At 37.9% G+C, this 17,139-nt stretch overlaps 1 protein-coding gene across 1 annotated transcript in view; it reads right to left on the bottom strand.

The window, feature by feature from the left end:
- The window catches only part of LOC121384995, an 11,308-nt gene extending 1,750 nt beyond the window's left edge, over positions 1–9,558 (bottom strand). The window contains exons 1-3 of the mRNA XM_041515518.1: positions 9,425–9,558; positions 8,096–8,236; positions 6,683–6,814 (exon numbers count right to left, since the gene is read on the bottom strand). Of these exons, the coding sequence (XP_041371452.1) occupies positions 6,683–6,814; positions 8,096–8,236; positions 9,425–9,506 (355 nt within the window). The 5' untranslated portion in view covers positions 9,507–9,558. The remainder of the gene's footprint in view (positions 1–6,682; positions 6,815–8,095; positions 8,237–9,424) is intronic.
- Positions 9,559–17,139: the final 7,581 nt, after the last annotated feature.

The raw sequence follows: 17,139 nt of genomic DNA, 5'->3' as shown, positions 1-17,139 counted from the left end.
TAACAGTAGACACTGTAGCAGTACAAACAGTAGCAGTAGTAACAATAATAGCAGCACCAGCACTAGAAATATAGTAGTATGACGTCAGGGCAACCAACTTTCCAGAATTTTCAGAAAAATCCGGAATTTTTAACACATATCTGGAATTCCGGAATTAATGCCAAATATCCGGAATTTGTTTCCAGATTCGCTATCATTATTTTCTTTGGAAGCAACCATTTCTGAATATATTTTTAATTTTCTATATTTTTAAATACCGAGTTTATCATTCTGCATTCTCCATTTCAACCTGAACTTGGTATTATCGACAGTTTCGTGCTATTACTAAGACGTCTGTCTATTGGCTGTATTTGTCAACAGGCAACCAATGAAAATGTTTTTGACAATCGAGTAAACTGAAGCCATGTATGAAATTTGTCTTACTTGTTATGTAGTTTATGTATTCATTTTAAAGATCCCCCCCCCCCCCCCCCAACAAATTAGTTTGACGCCACTGATGAAATAGTGCAAATGTGGCAATGTACCTACATAAAAATAACATTGGTCCCAAGTTTGTTTGTCACTTTATTACTAATCTGTATGTGGGAGTGAAACTGTACTACACTATTTGCTAATAAAGTCTGTCTGTGTGTGTGTGTGGTGTGTGTGTTAATTGCTGTACTAGGTATAGTATCTTTATTTAGCATGTTTTACTATACAAGCCATAAAGTAGGCCTATGCCTAAAAAGGAAGTAGAAAATTTCTTCCACTTATGTGGATTGATTTATACTTTTATTATTGAATACATAATATTACAATAAATAATACAATTTTTTATTGTTATGTATCTCTTTGGTTGTTGTTATTTTAGAAATATGTCAAATATGGCGCTGTTTAAATTATTTTTTATATTTTTAAAAATGGCGTTTTCGCATGCTTTAAAGGAGGGGACAATCAAGGCATTTGACCTGGTATGCATATTCAACGATATATAACGCACATTATTGCTTAATATCAACAAGTATAATCGTATAGTTAATTAATAAAACGGTTAAATGTGACTACTATTATATATAATGGGCGCAGCCATTTTGTACCATCCCAGTGAATACGCCCTCTGGCGAGCTGATGGTTACGTAATACCTAACGTGTTACATCAGGAATTAGCCTTCGAAATGAAAAAACAAAACATACTTGATTTTCGCAGATGCATCGCGGTGTTCTGTAATTATATCCATCCTAGTAAGCCAGCATCAATTATATACTATTTTTCAATACAAAATAAACCACCATTGTCAAAGTGTTGAAATAACTGTATTATGTTTCGTACATAAATTAACCCACGTACTGAAACAATAATCGGAGTTTTTCTGGGTTAATTGGTATTTTCTTTCCGTGGCCTTTTTGTGGTTCCTGATTGGCAGGTGTATATTCAGACGGTTCCCAGACACTGTGTCTAGACACACTAAAAAGACGTGCCTCTTTTATGAAGATCACAGGGTATTGTGTGATAACAGCACGGATATACCTCAAATCGTAATGGACATTACCAACCGCCCTGCTTTATTACTGTAAGTAATTTAGTGAAACCCTTGATTAAGTAGACTTTCCCATCTAAAATCACAAAACTGACCAATTACATCGTCCCAAAGAAAAGAAAAGTATCACTTGGGTATCGTGAGTGGTAGTTTTTGCTCGAATATGCCCTACCAATAGGCCTAATAGTATGCATTTTTTTCTTTGGTTTTTTAAAAAAGAAAAATTCTATAACTCCATTTCGTTCTATTGATGTAACCTGAAATATATTTAGTTAAATAGTTTATTATACTATCAAGTCATTTATGTTGTTTTACAAGTCAGGTTGATGAAAGCGAAGCGTCTTGTCGTAAATTAGAGCGTTTGTTTACACTGTGCATACTGGAGTTGGTCGGAGCTGACGTCACTTCGCCCCAAGCTATACCACCGGACGTCACAAAAACAAAACAAAATGGCTGCCCCCAGTTAGCAGGAATAATCATGGTTTTTAATTAACTCTAAAATTACGCGTTTTTCATTTGTTAAAGTGTCAGTATGTGTTGGTGGTCCGGGTATGCATTTTTCCAACACATACGGCTCTTGTTTGAGTTGACCCTACCTTTAAACTATCGTTTTGAAAGGGGCGTTTGCTCGCTTAAAAATGAAAATACCAGAAAATTCCGGAAAATAATTTCCATCAGGATGGTCACTCTGACGTAACAACAGTAGTAGAGACCATATGACATATTACTGATATGGTGTGATCTTCTGTTGCGACTGCTAATGATGATGATGATGATGAATTCATTATTGGTATAATACCGATGACGCTGATCATGCTTCCGATATGTCTGTCTGTCTTCATAATGGTGTTAGTGATAATGATGAAGAAACGTCTCTGTCTTCATGGTGGTGCTAGTGATAATGATGAAGAAAAGTCTCTGTCTTCATGGTGGTGCTAGTGATAATGATGAAGAAAAGTCGGTCTTCATGGTGGTGCTAGTGATAATGATGAAGAAAAGTCTCTGTCTTCATGGTGGTGCTAGTGATAATGATGAAGAAAAGTCTCTGTCTTCATGGTGGTGCTAGTGATAATGATGAAGAAAAGTCGGTCTTCATGGTGGTGCTAGTGATAATGATGAAGAAAAATGATCGTGGAACTGAAAATGTCAGTGATAATGAATTCATGAGCGTACATAAATGAAAACACACTCGCATTAATTCACACAATTTCTCTCTCTGTCTGTCTGTGTGTGTGTGTGTGTGTGTCTCACGCACACAAAAGGAGAGACAGAGGGAAAGAGTGAGAGAGGTGTGGGAGAGAGAGGGGACAGAGAGATGGGAGACAAAGAGGGGAGAGAGAGGGGTAGAGATAGGGAGATAGAGAGGGAAGAGAGAGAGAGACGGAGAGTCATAATACGAGACACACACATACAGACAGAAATAACAAGAATTGAAGTTTGTTTTGATTAATGACACCAGTGATTTATCAAGCATCGGCTATTGGATGTCAAACATTAGGTAATTTTTATACATAGTCTTAGAGAGGAAATCTGCTATGTTGTTTCCATTAGTAGCAAGGGATCTTTTATATACACTATTCCACAGACAGGATATCTCAGCCTTCAATATACCAGTCGTGGTGCACTAGCTGGAACGAGAAACAGTCCAATGGGCCCACCGAAGGGGATCGATCCTAGGCCCACCGCGAAACAGACGAGCGCGTTACCACTGAACCACGTCTCGCCCCCAAAAGAACGAGACAGACGGAGAGAACGCTACACAGATATATTATTCCTACTGGAGAAGTAGCAAGGGACATATTATATGTAGTTTCTAGTACACAGGACAGTACAAACCACGGCCTTTGGTATATCAGTAGTGGGACGCCGTAAGAGGACAACTAATCATCAGGCGAGAACTAACAATGAGCATCAGTTCAGTCGGCTGAGTGCTCGCTTGAGGTGCTTGCGTCGCAGAACCGAACTACCTAGGTGGACCCATTCTACGGATAATGATTGCAGGTTTTTTTCTCGTGGATCTATTCAACTGATTGGGTTTTTTTATCTTGTTCCAACCAGTGCACCACAACTAGTCAAAGGTTGTGGTATGTGCCTTCCTTTGGGAAAATGCATATAAAATATCCCATCAGTGTTTCTGCCAGAAAGAAATATTTGGGTATGGCACTATGGAATTGAATGCAACCACAGTCAACGGGGGGTATGGGATGCCTCCCCCAGACAGAAAATTGGTTAAGTTTAGGGTTAGGATTATGAAAATCATACATTAATGATAAGAATAATTATTTTTGTCAAAAGTTAACTCTTTTTTTTTTAATCTGCCAAAAAATCTGGGTATGGCACCATACCCATTTGACCCTCTGGCAGAAACCCTGCCCATGCTGCATTGGGGGAAATGTAGCGGGTCTCCTCTGACAATTAGTCAATGTGCTCTAGTGATGTCGTTAAACAAAACAAACATTTTTCTTTTCTACCACTGTGCAAGACAGGTGAAGAATGTGATTGTAATCTTAATGTTGATGGGGGCGGAATTTAGTTAAGTCGGTTGAGTGCTCACTTGAGGTGCTTGCGTTGCAGGATCGAACCACCTCGGTGAATCCATTGAGCTGATTTGGGGGTTTTCTCGTTCCAACCAATGCACCACAACTAGACAAAGGCCATAGTATGTGTTTTCCTGTCTGTGGGAAAGTACATATAAAAGATCCCTTTCTGCATTAGACAAAATTTAGCGGGTTTCCTCTGATGACTACGAGTCAGAATTACCAAATGTTTGACATCCAATAGCCGACGATTAATTAATCAATATGCTCCAGTGGTGTCGTTAAACAAAACAAACTTCTTGATGATGACTATGATAATGATGCTTGATGCTTGATGATGGTGATGGTGGTGGTGGTGACGATGATGAAAGGAAATGTTTTATTTAATGATGCACTCAACACATTTTATTTATGGTTATATGGCGTCGGACATATGGTTATGGACCACACAGATATTGAGAGAGGAAACCTGCTGTCATCACTTCATGGGCTACTCTTTTCGATTAGCAGCAAGGAATCTTTTGTATGCACCATCCCACAGACAGGATAGTACATACCACAGCTTTTGTTACACTGGCTGGAACGAGAAATAGCCCAATGGGTCCACCGACGGGGATCGAACCTAGACCGACCGCGCATCAAGCGAACGCTTTACCACTGGGCAACGTCCCACCCCCGATGATGATGATGATGATGGAATGTGGTGACAACTGTTAATATGTACTATGTAGACTTTATTCATATTGTTTTATTGTGTAAAGGGTAGTTACTGCAAGTGAAATGTGATTAAAATAAGTTTTCATGCTTTCTCTCCATTAATAGCATCCTATATAGCCAGTAGTAGTAGTAGTAATAGTGGTGGTGGTGGTGGTGGTGGTGGTGGTGGTGTGTCATATCTTACATTTTCAGTGCAAACAAAGTATGTGATATTTTTCAGATCACATACTTTAAGAATTTGATAACTTTGCAAATTAGATGTAAATTAATCGATGTCACGGGACTAGGTTTAAGCAAACTTACTAGGGTGACACTCCATAATTGACGTATGCATTAAATATCAAATACAAACATTTGAATATCAATTTTACACTGAAAGCTGTCCAGCGTTCAGAAAACAAAAAATGTTAAGCACTAGTTTATTTTGATGCAAGGACATGCAAAATGACGTCATTCGAGTTTGACGTCATTTCCATTCAAAAAGACACTGCTCCACATTCTTATGTCATTTGAATATGTAGTAATAGCGGACTGGATTAAAGTTGCGTGTGTTTGCATAATACAATTTATATTCCTAATATATGATATTGACGATACTAAAACACACGCACAAATACACACATATATATATATATGTATGTATGTATGTATGTATGTATACTGTGACGGAACATGCTCTTAATTCTTTTCGCCTGTGGCGATATTAATTGTTTTAGAGAGCCGTGTGCAGTCCCAATATACACTTAAGCCCAGGTGGGCACTTTGTTACGTAATACCTCCTCGCGACGGTGGTCGAGCTGTTTTCAACACACACCCAGACCAGGTGCGGAGGCCATGTGGCCAGTAGTTACGTAATACCTCCGCTAGTTCGGTACGATCGGGGTATTGCTGGCGAACTATGCGACGACCAGTCTAGGCTTCTAAGAAAGATATGCAGTCTTGGTCGCTGTGGAAAATTCACTTGATAGGGGGAGGACCGTGATGTGCCCCCAGGCGATATTCGGTTTTGTAATAAATAGCTAGGATTTAGATTTATCGGGGAGAAACATAGGAAGGCTCCCAGGGAACGTTGTCCGTCCGGACTGGTAATTATATATTTTCTGCTCTGTTGTATAACCTTGATGTGACTGATGTGACTTTAAATATTTTAATACTGTATTATACCAATATTATTTAGACAGTATTTCCGGTAATCTGACAAAGTAAACTGTAGGCTTACTGTTCTAAAATTATTAAAGCTTAACCAGTCATCCTAGAGGACCTAGGTAAACTGTAGGTTATTGTCTTTATGGTGATATGTACTAGTATTAAGTCTGTATTACAAGGTTACTGAATGAGTAGTTAAGGGTTAATTAAAAATTAACCAGTTAGGAATAGAGTTGTAATTCCTTTATTAATTAAGTTCCCCTGGAAGCGTTTCTTAATTATCACACGTATGGGTGTTGTGTCACGGTGAAGTGATTAGAATATTGTGTAAACTAGACACCTAGAGATTAACTAATTAAGTGATCAGTTCTGGGTTGTTATTATTTGTTGTTGTTAATTAACTACTGCGGCAGTACATTTGTCAGCATAGTATTAATACAGATTCCAAAGTGTATTGTGTTTTTGTTGTGTTTTCTAGTGAAATAACGGGCTATATTATATATACTTTATATAAGATCGTATCTCTGATCATACCTAGAGACGAGCCACGCGGGTATAACTGCCCGTTACAGAGAGATCTAATAGATATACAGTTAGGAGAGATATTTGGATAATCGTGTTTTATTCAGTTACGGGTATTATAGGATCCCCGTGACATATACTCAGAAATGGAGCTAAACGTGAAACCTTTAGTTAAAGTTGACGCCGTTGGTCTGTGACAATCTGAGATGAATTATGTAAGAGTTTATGGGAACCAAGCTGTACCTGTGCTGTAGTTTGAACAAAACGCTTTGCAACCATCTGGCATGCTGGACTTGTACATCCCGCAGTAAGGCGCACAGGGGTCGCACCCCTCAACATTGTCATCCCAGTACCACCCCCAGTCACACTGCTGGCCTGTCAAAAAAAAAAAAAAAAAAAATAGTATACACACATTTTCTAGAAAATAAAATCAGAAACATCTTATAATTGCAGACCTGTCAACCCTTCCGGATTCCGCGGGAGACTCCCAGTATTTGATCAAATCTCCCGCGGGAAAAACATTTCTCCCGGGAAATCGTTATTTTCTTAGCATAAAAAAAATTCAAGCTACCGTGGCTGTGTATTGACATTCAGTGTTGCCATATATATAAAACTATCCAATTTAGTCCTAATAACACCTCCGACTCGTAAAATGTCTTCCCACTGGATTACATAACGCAAAGTTCTATGGCTGGAAGTGCCAAGAGTAGACGGCGAACGCATGCATCAATACACACGATGTCAAAATCACATGTCAAAGCAAGACAACAGAAAGACCAATTAGCTGTATAAACAATACTTGTATCAATTAGATTTGTAGGTTTGTGCAGTAAAATAATAGTAACAAGAGTACACTTCAAGGGATTATTTTCTTGCGATTAATAAATCTTGTGTTTGACATTACGTTACTCACGGAAATAGGTATAATTCCGGTATATTTCACACGATGTCAGTAATGAGCTTTTACTTATGATTAGTAGAAATGATTAGTGGAAATACAATGTTTACTGCATGGTTATAGTGATTTTAAATAAGTACAACGTCACTGTACCTTATTGTAGTAAAAACTGAATATTAATTTATAAGATTTAGGCCTATATAAATTTGTCTTGGGTCTACTTTTCACGAAACACAAATAACGATGATGCAACCTGTAAGTGTAATACCGTAAATGTACTAATTAATGTTTAAATTTGTTAGTGTTAAGATTTTTGGATAAAAGAGTTATTTTTAAAAATATTTATTAAATTATAATAATATTTAAAAATAATTAAAACAAAATATAATATATATATAAATTTAATAAAACAAAATACTGGGTTTTTTTAATGCCAATAACTATGGTTGACAAGTATACATGACATTATGTAGTGTTCATATAACTTATTGTAGTACTTTTTAAAAAGTTGTGTTAAATTGTGTGCAGTTAAAAAATCTCCTGTTTTTTGACAAAATCTCCTGCTTTTTCAACACACACCTGCTTTCTCTTGACTAAAGGTTGACAGGTCTGTATAATTGCAACAAACTCAGGACATTCGGGGTCGATCCTTTTTTCTTTATATATATTCCGGGGTAGAATGACTCAACTCCATCCTCACATCCACCCCCGTGAATAAATTTATGCACATAAAAACCCCTTCCAATGTTATACGTTACCAATGAACACGTGTCGTTTCTTATTTTCTGCTGTAGGACAGTACTGAGTACATCCCTGGGGGACGTCCCATGATGGCGAACACCGACATCTTTGACACTGGTCCACAACTGAGTCGAAATACTCGCCCTCTCCGCATTTTCCTGTACAGTATAGAGAAAACAAACGTCATATATCATCGTGGAAGACAAAATTAGGGAACAAGGGGTATTTGAGATCAAATACACACATACTTACACGTTATAATGTTTTCCCAATTAATTCACTATTATCATATAAGCATTCCACACAGCTAATATACCTTACAATTTTGGCAATTGTAAATTCTTATATTAGTTGTGGGATCAGAAGTGAAATTTGAAAATTGACATTCTTTTTATCAGTAAATTGCAAAATTCTAATATTTGTGCTAGGTTAAATTTCATTTTATTTTCTAAAATTTATGTTTTCGTACGTACGAAATTATTTGAAGACAAAATCCAGTTTGGGCTTCTTACAAATATTAAGACGACCAGAAACACATTGAATGTACAGACACTGATATTCTAAACAAGAAAATATATTTAATATGTATGTTTAATCGTAGAAATATTTTATTAGTCGGAAACATCTTACAATGCAGCAAACTCAGGAATGTCCCTTTAAAATGATCTAGACCAAAAATAGTCCGATACACCTGCCGTCAAATCCAGTTAACACAGGCACATGTGCGGGAATTTTAGCAGGGTTGGCGAAGGGAGTCTAGACTGTGGCGACCGGCGTTTATACGGGGGAGGGGGGGGGGGGTGTAGAGTCATATTTATAAGGAGAAAAATATAGCCTACATGTATATATTTGCTTGAACAGGGATGGAGTTCGACACTTAACTCTTCCTCTGTAAACGCGCCTATAGCAGCCGATGTATTATTAGGCCTACACAAGACCAAAAAGGTGAGTTTTGAGATAAAAGGGGCATTTTAAAAATTATTATTCTGTGGGTTCAACTGTCCCTTGTCCCACACACACTCCAACACCACCCCACCCCACCTGCTAGGTACGGACCTGACCCTGTGTTCGCCACTCGTCGAATCGGTTCGGGAAATCACCATTTGGGTATTTCCCGAAGGCCAATAATATCGGCGATCTGTGTTTATAAATAAACGTATACAATAATTATTTCTCAAATTAATATATAAATGTGTTTAATTTATATTTAGTAATAATCTTGTTTTCAGATTATTATTTTTAAAATATTATTTTATTTAATAAATGTGTTAACATCGTTCCATTGATCAACTGTTAACGTAGCGCTCTATGTTAATTTAATGGAATAATAAAACGGAATTAAATACCTTTTACTTGCTTCCCATGGACTTGGCAATCTATAACACAGAATATTAGTAGGCCTATCTGGAATGCATTTGCAGCTGTCATTTTGTTATTCCTCGCTACAGCAAACAGATGTTATGTAACAATAGCCTATATGGGTTTTCCCGCGACTTAGCTCAGAACAGGGGAGATAATAAAACAGGTGGCGTGTCACTCGTCAGGGTCCCACAAACTTGGACAATAGCTGTATTTTTTCATTAGGTTAGGTCAGGTCATAGGGTTTTACGTGCACATTCAGAACGAGCTGTTGTAGCGCACGCCTGTCGTGGGTACAAGAGCCGGCCCCTTTGTCCAAGACAGGAAAGGGGGGGGGGGGAGGAGGGACCGCCTGCACTGGCAGGTGCAAGGGAGCACCAGCAGTCCGATTGAATCGGTAGCAGGCGGGTGGGGGTGGTGGTGGTGGTGCTATGGAATTTTGAGTGGAGCCATTTTAAAGCCAAAGAGAAAATGGTGCGCAGTTTTTGTTGAATAATTTTGGCGCAATTTTGAACGGTCGGTCGAAAGGTAAATGATTGAGCTAGTATAGGTTTTGAATCGAGTGTAGCTCGTTAGTGAGTCGAGAGTAGCTCGTTACTTATCGACCTTTTTTTTCATTGCTTTGTCATTCTTTGTTATACCACGATCATAACGGACCAAAACCTTATCGGCTCTGTACATGACGTTCCTATACAGCACGGTTCTGCAAAGGACAGTCTATAGTATACGCTGCAGCATGGGCGTATGAGGACTCTTTAATTTAGGGGGGCTGGAGGGGTTGATTTGCCCGAAATTTTACCCAGATAAAAACTGCCCGAATTTCCCCCACTGTTTTGCCCGAATTTGGAGGGGCAATTGCCCCCCCCCCCCTCCCGGGTCGTACGCCCATGTGATGCAGTGAATGATTACCAGTCGTTACCAGTTGACGTTTGTCTACACGTGTACTGAGATGGGGGGAGAGTCAGTAAAATCCGTAACATGGGCGTACATAGGATTTTGAAAAGGGGGGTTCCAATACATAGGATTCTGAAAAGGGGGTTCCAAAATAGATTGCAGAGATATTGGGCATATATTTCTATGTTGAGTAAATATAATAATGTCAGATATATTAAATTATAAAAAAAAGCGATTTCAGGGGGGGGGGGTCGGTCGAACCCATCGAACCCCCCCCCATGTACGCCCATGAGTAATAATAAAGAAAATATATGTATATTGTGGATAATAGTATTAACAAATATATATAGTGATGACGGCTCTGTACAGGACGTTCCTAAACAGGACGGTCTAGTATTTTATATAATAAGATATGGTGGAAAACACATTAACAGTAAGGAAATAAATATATATTTTGTATCGTTCCTACACAGGGCGGTCTAGTATTTTATATACTTAGATATGGTGGAAAACACATTAACAGTAAAGGGAATAAATATATATTTTGTATATAAAGAAAATATATGTATATTTTGGATAATACTCGAAAAAAAAAAAAAGAATATATATTTAACGTGTGCGTATTAAAAAATATATATAGTGATGACGGCTCTGTACAGGACGTTCCTACACAGCACGGTTCTGCACAGGACGTTCTATAGTATACACTGCAGTGAATGGTTACCAGTTGTTACCACATGGGCGTACATAGGATTTTGAAAAGGGGGGTGCCAATGCATAGGATTTTGAAAAGGGAGGGGTTCCAAAATAGATTGCAGAGATATTGGGCATATATTTCTATGTTGAGTAAATATAATGTCAGATATATTAAATTATAAAAAAAAGCGATTTCAGGGGGGTGGACCGGTCGAACCCATCGACCCCCCCCCCCCCCCCCCCCATGTACCAGTTGACGTTTGTCTACATGTGTACTGAGATATGAGGGTGGAAGTCAGTAATAATAAAGAAAATATATGTATATTGTGGATAATAATCAATAAAATATATATATGTGCATATGTATCATCAACATCCCTAACTGCGTAATGCTTCAAATTCCGTACACTTTGTTTTCTCGTGCACGGCTCGCGCAATCAACTTCCGATTTGTTGTCATCGGCATGTCGTTCATTTATGAGGTTTTTCTTCACAGTTCAGGAACATTTTTATAAACAATAAAGTTGAGAAAAGTAATTATCTAAATACAAAACTTTACAAAACCCTAAAACCATTAATTTTACTAAGTCGTTTTTGTTTATTCCTTAAAATTACCGATATCGGATCCACATGACTCGTAGAAATTGACTTAAAATGGAGAAAGACGAATTAACTTTCGGTGCGTGTCACATGACCTCACACGTGCCAGATCAACAAGGCCAAAGAATTTAATTTTTATGATTTTTAGGACCCCTGTTGTTAGAATTTGTTTTCAATTATTATATTCGGTCTGCAAAAGGTATGCTACATTTTTGTGCCTCTATTGTAGTGAATAGTATTCATAATACATTCATAACAGTTGTAAATAATTTTGAGTATATAAATTTTGTTAATTTAGAATCAATTCATTAAAAAAATTATATTTTACAAATTATGCGCAGGTATGGACGTAATGCCTATCAGTATTGACATCAAGTGTGAGCGATGTGTGTTGATAAAACGCGGACCGGACCAGAACGCTTGACAAATTGAATTTTTCCTTTAAAAAAAATGAATAAATTAAGTGTTCGGCAACTGTGCATAATTAAGAAACATATATTTTTTCATGTAGTTGTCTTAAAAATGGAAAATGATGAACTGCACATGCGCATTACGATACTTTTTGCAAACGCATGCGCCTGAATGAGTTAGAAACGTCGCACTTTTTCCTGTTTACTGTAGGGTGTTTCACTTTTGTTTACTAGAATGGATTTGTTTTACATCCAAATTGTTGATTTTTTACGTTAAATGATTAAAATCTATTTTGTTTCACGTATCGTAGCTGAAAAATGTAGAATAATATTTCCGTAAATACCACCCCACCCCACCTGCTAGGTACGGACCTGACCCTGTGTTCGCCACTCGTCGAATCGGTTCGGGAAATCACCATTTGGGTATTTCCCGAAGGCCAATAATATCGGCGATCTGTGTTTATAAATAAACGTATACAATAATTATTTCTCAAATTAATATATAAATGTGTTTAATTTATATTTAGTAATAATCTTGTTTTCAGATTATTATTTTTAAAATATTATTTTATTTAATAAATGTGTTAACATCGTTCCATTGATCAACTGTTAACGTAGCGCTCTATGTTAATTCAATGGAATAATAAAACGGAATTAAATACCTTTTACTTGCTTCCCATGGACTTGGCAATCTATAACACAGAATATTAGTAGGCCTATCTGGAATGCATTTGCAGCTGTCATTTTGTTATTCCTCGCTACAGCAAACAGATGTTATGTAACAATAGCCTATATGGGTTTTCCCGCGTCTTAGCTCAGAACAGGGGAGATAATAAAACAGGTGGCGCGTCACTCGTCAGGGTCCAACAAACTTGGACAATAGCTGTATTTTTTCATTAGGTTAGGTCAGGTCATAGGGTTTTACGTGCACATTCAGAACAAGCTGTTGTAGCGCACGCCTGTCGTGGGTACAAGAGCCGGCCCCTTTGTCCAAGACAGGAAAGGGGGGGGGGGGAGGAGGGACCGCCTGCACTGGCAGGTGCAAGGGAGCACCAGCAGTCCGATTGAATCGGTAGCAGGCGGGTGGGGGTGGTGGTGGTGCTATGGAATTTTGAGTGGAGCCATTTTAAAGCCAAAGAGAAAATGGTGCGCAGTTTTTGTTGAGTAATTTTGGCGCAATTTTGAACGGTCGGTCGAAAGGTAAATGATTGAGCTAGTATAGGTTTTGAATCGAGTGTAGCTCGTTAGTGAGTCGAGAGTAGCTCGTTACTTATCGACCTTTTTTTTCATTGCTTTGTCATTCTTTGTTATACCACGATCATAACGGACCAAAACCTTATCGGCTCTGTACATGACGTTCCTATACAGCACGGTTCTGCAAAGGACAGTCTATAGTATACGCTGCAGCATGGGCGTATGAGGACTCTTTAATTTAGGGGGGCTGGAGGGGTTGATTTGCCCGAAATTTTACCCAGATAAAAACTGCCCGAATTTTCCCCACTGTTTTGCCCGAATTTGGAGGGGCAATTGCCCCCCCCTCCCGGGTCGTACGCCCATGTGATGCAGTGAATGATTACCAGTCGTTACCAGTTGACGTTTGTCTACACGTGTACTGAGATGGGGGGAGAGTCAGTAAAATCCGTAACATGGGCGTACATAGGATTTTGAAAAGGGGGGTTCCAATACATAGGATTCTGAAAAGGGGGTTCCAAAATAGATTGCAGAGATATTGGGCATATATTTCTATGTTGAGTAAATATAATAATGTCAGATATATTAAATTATAAAAAAAAGCGATTTCGGGGGGGGGGGGGTCGATCGAACCCCCCCCCCCCCCCCCATGTACGCCCATGAGTAATAATAAAGAAAATATATGTATATTGTGGATAATAGTATTAACAAATATATATAGTGATGACGGCTCTGTACAGGACGTTCCTAAACAGGACGGTCTAGTATTTTATATAATAAGATATGGTGGAAAACACATTAACAGTAAGGAAATAAATATATATTTTGTATCGTTCCTACACAGGGCGGTCTAGTATTTTATATACTTAGATATGGTGGAAAACACATTAACAGTAAAGGGAATAAATATATATTTTGTATATAAAGAAAATATATGTATATTTTGGATAATACTCGAAAAAAAAGAAAAGAATATATATTTAACGTGTGCGTATTAAAAAATATATATAGTGATGACGGCTCTGTACAGGACGTTCCTACACAGCACGGTTCTGCACAGGACGTTCTATAGTATACACTGCAGTGAATGGTTACCAGTTGTTACCACATGGGCGTACATAGGATTTTGAAAAGGGGGGTGCCAATACATAGGATTTTAAAAAGGGAGGGGTTCCAAAATAGATTGCAGAGATATTGGGCATATATTTCTATGTTGAGTAAATATAATGTCAGATATCAATGTCAGATATATTAAATTATAAAAAAAAGCGATTTCAGGGGGGTGGACCGGTCGAACCCATCGACCCCCCCCCCCCCCCATGTACCAGTTGACGTTTGTCTACATGTGTACTGAGATATGAGGGTGGAAGTCAGTAATAATAAAGAAAATATATGTATATTGTGGATAATAATCAATAAAATATATATATGTGCATATGTATCGTCAACATCCCTAACTGCGTTATGCTTCAAATTCCGTACACTTTGTTTTCTCGTGCACGGCTCGCGCAATCAACATCCGATGTGTTGTCATCGGCATGTCGTTCATTTATGAGGTTTTTCTTCACAGTTCAGGAACATTTTTATAAACAATAAAGTTGAGAAAAGTAATTATCTAAATACAAAACTTTACAAACCCCTAAAACCATTAATTTTACTAAGTCGTTTTTGTTTATTCCTTAAAATTACCGATATCGGATCCACATGACTCGTAGAAATTGACTTAAAATGGAGAAAGACGAATTAACTTTCGGTGCGTGTCACATGACCTCACACGTGCCAGATCAACAAGGCCAAAGAATTTAATTTTTATGATTTTTAGGACCCCTGTTGTTAGAATTTGTTTTCAATTATTATATTCGGTCTGCAAAAGGTATGCTACATTTTTGTGCCTCTATTGTAGTGAATAGTATTCATAATACATTCATAACAGTTGTAAATAATTTTGAGTATATAAATTTTGTTAATTTAGAATCAATTCATTAAAAAAATTATATTTTACAAATTATGCGCAGGTATGGACGTAATGCCTATCAGTATTGACATCAAGTGTGAGCGATGTGTGTTGATAAAACGCGGACCAGACCAGAACGCTTGACAAATTGAATTTTTCCTTTAAAAAAAATGAATAAATTAAGTGTTCGGCAACTGTGCATAATTAAGAAACATATATTTTTTCATGTAGTTGTCTTAAAAATGGAAAATGATGAACTGCACATGCGCATTACGATACTTTTTGCAAACGCATGCGCCTGAATGAGTTAGAAACGTCGCACTTTTTCCTGTTTACTGTAGGGTGTTTCACTTTTGTTTACTAGAATGGATTTGTTTTACATCCAAATTGTTGATTTTTTACGTTAAATGATTAAAATCTATTTTGTTTCGCTACGATACGTAGCTGAAAAATGTAGAATAATATTTCCGTAAATATCGTATTCGTATTTTTGTTGTTAGGTGAACGCAGTTTGGGACGTCGATGGTATAACGTGTGCGTGTGTAGTATTAAACAAAAAAACAAAAACAAAAAAATATATATATATAGTGATGACGGCTCCATACAGGACGTTCCTACACAGGGCGGTCTAGTATTTTATATACTTAGATATGGTGGAAAAGACATTAACAGTAAAAGTAATAAATATATATTTTTTATAATACTCAATGCGTTCGTGTTGACACTGTATAAAAACGTGTGCATGGGTACACTTTGCCGCATAAAAACTCTGTTAAAACAAACTGTTACGTAATTTCAAGTCACTCAGTTGATCGCTTATAACCTGAAGCCAGTCAGAGACAAACCAGGTTTCTGGGATCCTGTCGATCGTCGCGCCATCTGGAATAGAGTTATTTCCACCTGTTTCAGCTAAGTCGCTCATTATTAGGCTAAACCGTAATCAGCCGAATGCTTTCGAGACTTTTCGGCCCTACTACATAATCGGCCCCAGGCGATTCTGCCTCTTTTAACTTCGGCCCCAAATACCTACGTACGTACGTGCGTGAATGTGTTCAGTGTTATGCTTATATTTACGTAAGCAAACACATTAATTCATGTTTCTATGCCCGAACCGTCGCTGGATATAGACATGATTAAAACTTATTTGGACTTCGACGTGGCGGGTTTCCTCTGATGACTGTACCCTAGTGGTGTCGTTAAACAAAACTTTAACTTTCACTTGATCAATTTATTGATATTACTGTATATTTCGTTTCAGGTATTAGGCCCCCTATATCTATATCTGTAGCGCTCCCCGTTGTGAAATAACCCCTATCCTTAATAATCCTTGGTTTATCCTTCGAAAACCGTGGTTAAACCATGGTGCATCCGTAGGGGACCGCGGATAGAACACTATCCGGGGTCATCCGTGAGGTTGTCATCCGTCGTGGATCCGGCCAGACGACCCTTAACAGTGTGACCGGGGCTTTAGAAAGCCACGCTCTTTCTGTTAGTCTCCACGAGTACTCGGAGTACTTGGGCACGGGTCGAGTCTAGCAAGACTCGAGTCCGTTCACAGGATTCGATTACCCGTGCAAGGAATAGAATAGGATAAATACTAACGTAACTATATCTAATTAAGATTCAAGCACTGTGCAAGGAAGAGCATTTTCATTTAATTATATTTTATACGTTGTTTTTCCATATGTTTGCAGCCGGTTACATTAATTACAGAGCTATGAGAATGTCTGCAATGCAATACAATGGCATACATTTGGCATCCATGTTCAGCGCTTGAATTAAGATATATAATATACTATTTTACTTTATTCTTTAGTCTCATTGTCATCTAGTGTAAGTGTGGAGTACTCGAGTCCCATATTTTGGACTCGTGGAGACCCTACTTTCTATGTTTCGGACTAATATGGTTGCTGAATTATCACATTATTCTTATTATTATACAGCAGCAAGCACGTACT

This window comes from Gigantopelta aegis, chromosome 11, assembly GCF_016097555.1.
Source record: "Gigantopelta aegis isolate Gae_Host chromosome 11, Gae_host_genome, whole genome shotgun sequence".
NCBI classification, from domain to species: domain Eukaryota; kingdom Metazoa; phylum Mollusca; class Gastropoda; order Neomphalida; family Peltospiridae; genus Gigantopelta; species Gigantopelta aegis.
Note: the sequence above shows the minus strand (reverse complement) of the source record. Positions and strands in the feature narration are given on the sequence as shown.